The sequence below is a fragment of the Halyomorpha halys genome, unplaced genomic scaffold, assembly GCF_000696795.3.
Source record: "Halyomorpha halys isolate HHAL.00 unplaced genomic scaffold, Hhal_1.1 Scaffold303.1, whole genome shotgun sequence".
Classification (NCBI taxonomy): Eukaryota; Metazoa; Arthropoda; class Insecta; order Hemiptera; family Pentatomidae; genus Halyomorpha; species Halyomorpha halys.
This window is the reverse complement of record NW_027115075.1, coordinates 1,288,922-1,291,628: the sequence shown is the minus strand read 5'-3', so window position 1 is coordinate 1,291,628 and position 2,707 is coordinate 1,288,922. Positions and strand designations below refer to the sequence as shown.

At 23.1% G+C, this 2,707-nt stretch overlaps 1 protein-coding gene and 1 long non-coding RNA gene across 9 annotated transcripts in view; one reads left to right on the top strand and one right to left on the bottom strand.

The window, feature by feature from the left end:
* The window catches only part of cutlet (chromosome transmission fidelity protein 18 homolog), an 86,770-nt gene that overhangs the window by 44,694 nt on the left and 39,369 nt on the right, over positions 1-2,707 (bottom strand). For 4 of the 6 annotated variants that reach the window (XM_014421096.3, XM_067052167.1, XM_067052165.1 and 1 more), the window contains 3 exons: positions 1,761-1,891; positions 1,509-1,669; positions 1,070-1,191 (listed from right to left, as the gene is read on the bottom strand). In XM_014421096.3, coding sequence (XP_014276582.1) covers positions 1,070-1,191; positions 1,509-1,669; positions 1,761-1,891 — 414 coding nt within the window. Of the gene's footprint in view, positions 1-1,069; positions 1,192-1,508; positions 1,686-1,756; positions 1,892-2,707 lie in introns of those variants that run through there. The other 2 variants (XM_014421097.3, XM_067052168.1) reach the window with 2 other exon arrangements.
* LOC106681003 (uncharacterized) overlaps positions 1-2,707 on the top strand; it is a 25,381-nt gene that overhangs the window by 1,077 nt on the left and 21,597 nt on the right. Inside the window, exon 2 of one of the 3 annotated variants that reach the window (XR_001343177.2) lies at positions 63-189. This is a non-coding gene — a long non-coding RNA (uncharacterized lncRNA). Of the gene's footprint in view, positions 1-48; positions 190-2,707 lie in introns of those variants that run through there. The other 2 variants (XR_001343176.3, XR_001343175.2) reach the window with 2 other exon arrangements.

Here is a 2,707-nt window from a genome sequence, read left to right as displayed (position 1 = left end):
AAATTTTTAATTTTTTGTTTTTTTAAACTGTATATGACCTCAATAATATGCAATCCAAGAAGGTTTAGCAACTTTTAAGGGGAACCAGTTTGTACAACCTTGACTAGACTTCAAAAGACAGTTGAAGAAGTAGAAGCACAACTGTTTATGCTCTCACAGGGTGAACATCATCAGGAACATTGTATTGAGGTAGGTTAAGTTTTTCAAATTTTTATTACAAATTATCTCATTTCATTTTGTATAGTAATTTCTCTAAGTCAAATTTAATGTGTAAAAGATCAGATAATTATTTTTAAAGAACAAATGCAATATTAAAAGTTGGTATCTGAACTAATAACGCAGAAATATAAATTTGAAATATCTAAATAATGTCCTTCCACCTAAAAATGTTACAGGCAAAATTTAACACATGTCATTAATTTAAAACTTTAATGAAACAGATTCACAAAATAATTCATCCAAACATAGGCATTGTCTATAATAATAACATATTTAAACTTTTTTAAATAACACAACTGATAGGTTTACTTGATCCAGAAGTTAAAAATCAAAACAACAAAATGTCAATCATGTAATCATTTAAAAAATAATGTAATAAGCCAAAATAGTAACTAATAAATAAAGTTTGTATAAGATTACACAAGAAGTCCCTTTTTTTAATCTAAAAATGTTTTCATTATTCCAACAGAATGAATAAATGAATTTAGGCATCCATAAAACGACAATTTCTTTGGGTTAATTTAAATGTATAATTAAAATACTATCAAAAATAACATTTTTACTATTAAAAAATAAATTAAATAAATAATAAAAAGTAATTCTATGATAATAATTATATACCTTGCACAAAAATATAAAATAATGAATTTAGGTCATAAAGTCAGTTTATGTTCTATGACCAATATCAAACAATGAATCGACAAGTCTAAACATTTTTTTCTAACGTTTATCAACATTAACAACCTTAAATGATAACATGTCCTTGAAATTATAAGCAAAGACAGTGTCAAGATCAAAACTGAAAATCAACAGAAACAAGAATAAATTAAAAACATATCAGGGTACTCACATTATCCATTTTTTTCTTTTTCAACGCTTTGGGCGTCAGCTTCTGAAGGTGACTAGGAATGGGTGAACTGAGCTTATTAACGCTAACTTGTTCATTCACTCCTTCTTTTTTAGATTTCATATCTGAAACAAAATTATTAAATAACTCGGATCCAGCTAATAAAACGTTATCTAAAAAAATTCTCAATAAACATTAAAATTTTTATTATGAATGTAATTAAATTTACTTCATGTTTAAATATGAATAATAATAATAGAATATATAGTAATAATAAAGCAAAAAAATAGGTATATTACAAAAGAGCTCAAGTCACCTTAAAAAATTAATTAAACAATAAATTATCAACTAATTAACATTTAATTGCTGTAGGAAGAAAGTTTATTGCTGATGATACAGTAATTATAATACAATAATAGTTTATTATTATTCTTTTTAATACCTTCTACGTTTTTATTGATGAGCAGTTCCTTTCCTAAATTTTGTTTTGTAAACTGCCTCAATTTTTCTAATTCAACTTCTTTGGCTATCATCTGCCGACCAGGGTAACCTAACTGCCTCATTTTTTCATATTCTTTAAACCTTCCTATTTCTTCAATATTCCTGAATACAACATTCACTCAAGTTAAATAATACTAAAATATATAGTTATTAAAAAATAATCAATGGATATTACCAAGTTTTACATACTTACGGATCTAAATTAAACACATAATTTCCATCGACAGTTCTTTCCTGAGTATAATTCAAGTTGTAATCTATCATAACATTAACGACACGCTCAACTTCACTCTTTTCTTTTGGAGTATGCAGTTGAATGTTAACCTATACATAAATGTTAAATTTTATAACAAAAAATAAAAATTAAATTAAAAAATTTAACTAAAAGTATACTTTAAAATTTATCATGAAATTAATAAAAAAAAAAAATTATAATTTTTATAAAAACAAAGACTTTCATGATGCAGAAATGTATTCATATTAAGAGTTTCTTTGATTTTTTCATTTTAATAGTTCAAAAAAGATCAAATATAACCACGAAAAAAGAATAAAAGGTAAAAAATATAGAGCTCATAAACTTGATATGTTTTAAAGAAACCATAATAATGCACAATGAACTAATATTTAATTACAAATTTATAAAGATCAATTCGCTAAAGAAATCCTTATTATAACTACTCACTAAAAACTATAATTATTTAGACCTTCTTACATTGCTTTTAAATAAAAATGATTATTATTAACTTTTTTAAAAATATAATAAAATTAATGATTTTTTTTTTATGGCAAACGAATCTTTCTTAAATTTAATTAAAATACAATAATCTAGATGATTTAATTAGGTTCAATTCTATATGTTATTAATAGGTTTCTCGTAAATTTGTATTATTGTATAAATATTTGTTCAATAAAAATTTAAACAGGATTATTCTAAAGATAATATTATTCTTAAACATTGATTTGACCTAATATCGGAGTTGTTTTGTTTTTTGTTTCTCGTAAATTTGTATTATTGTATAAATATTTGTTCAATAAAAATTTAAATAGGATTATTCTAAAGATAATATTATTCTTAAACATTGATTAGACCTAATATCGGAGTTTTTTTTCTATTTCTAATTCTCTTTAAGTAGTAATTAA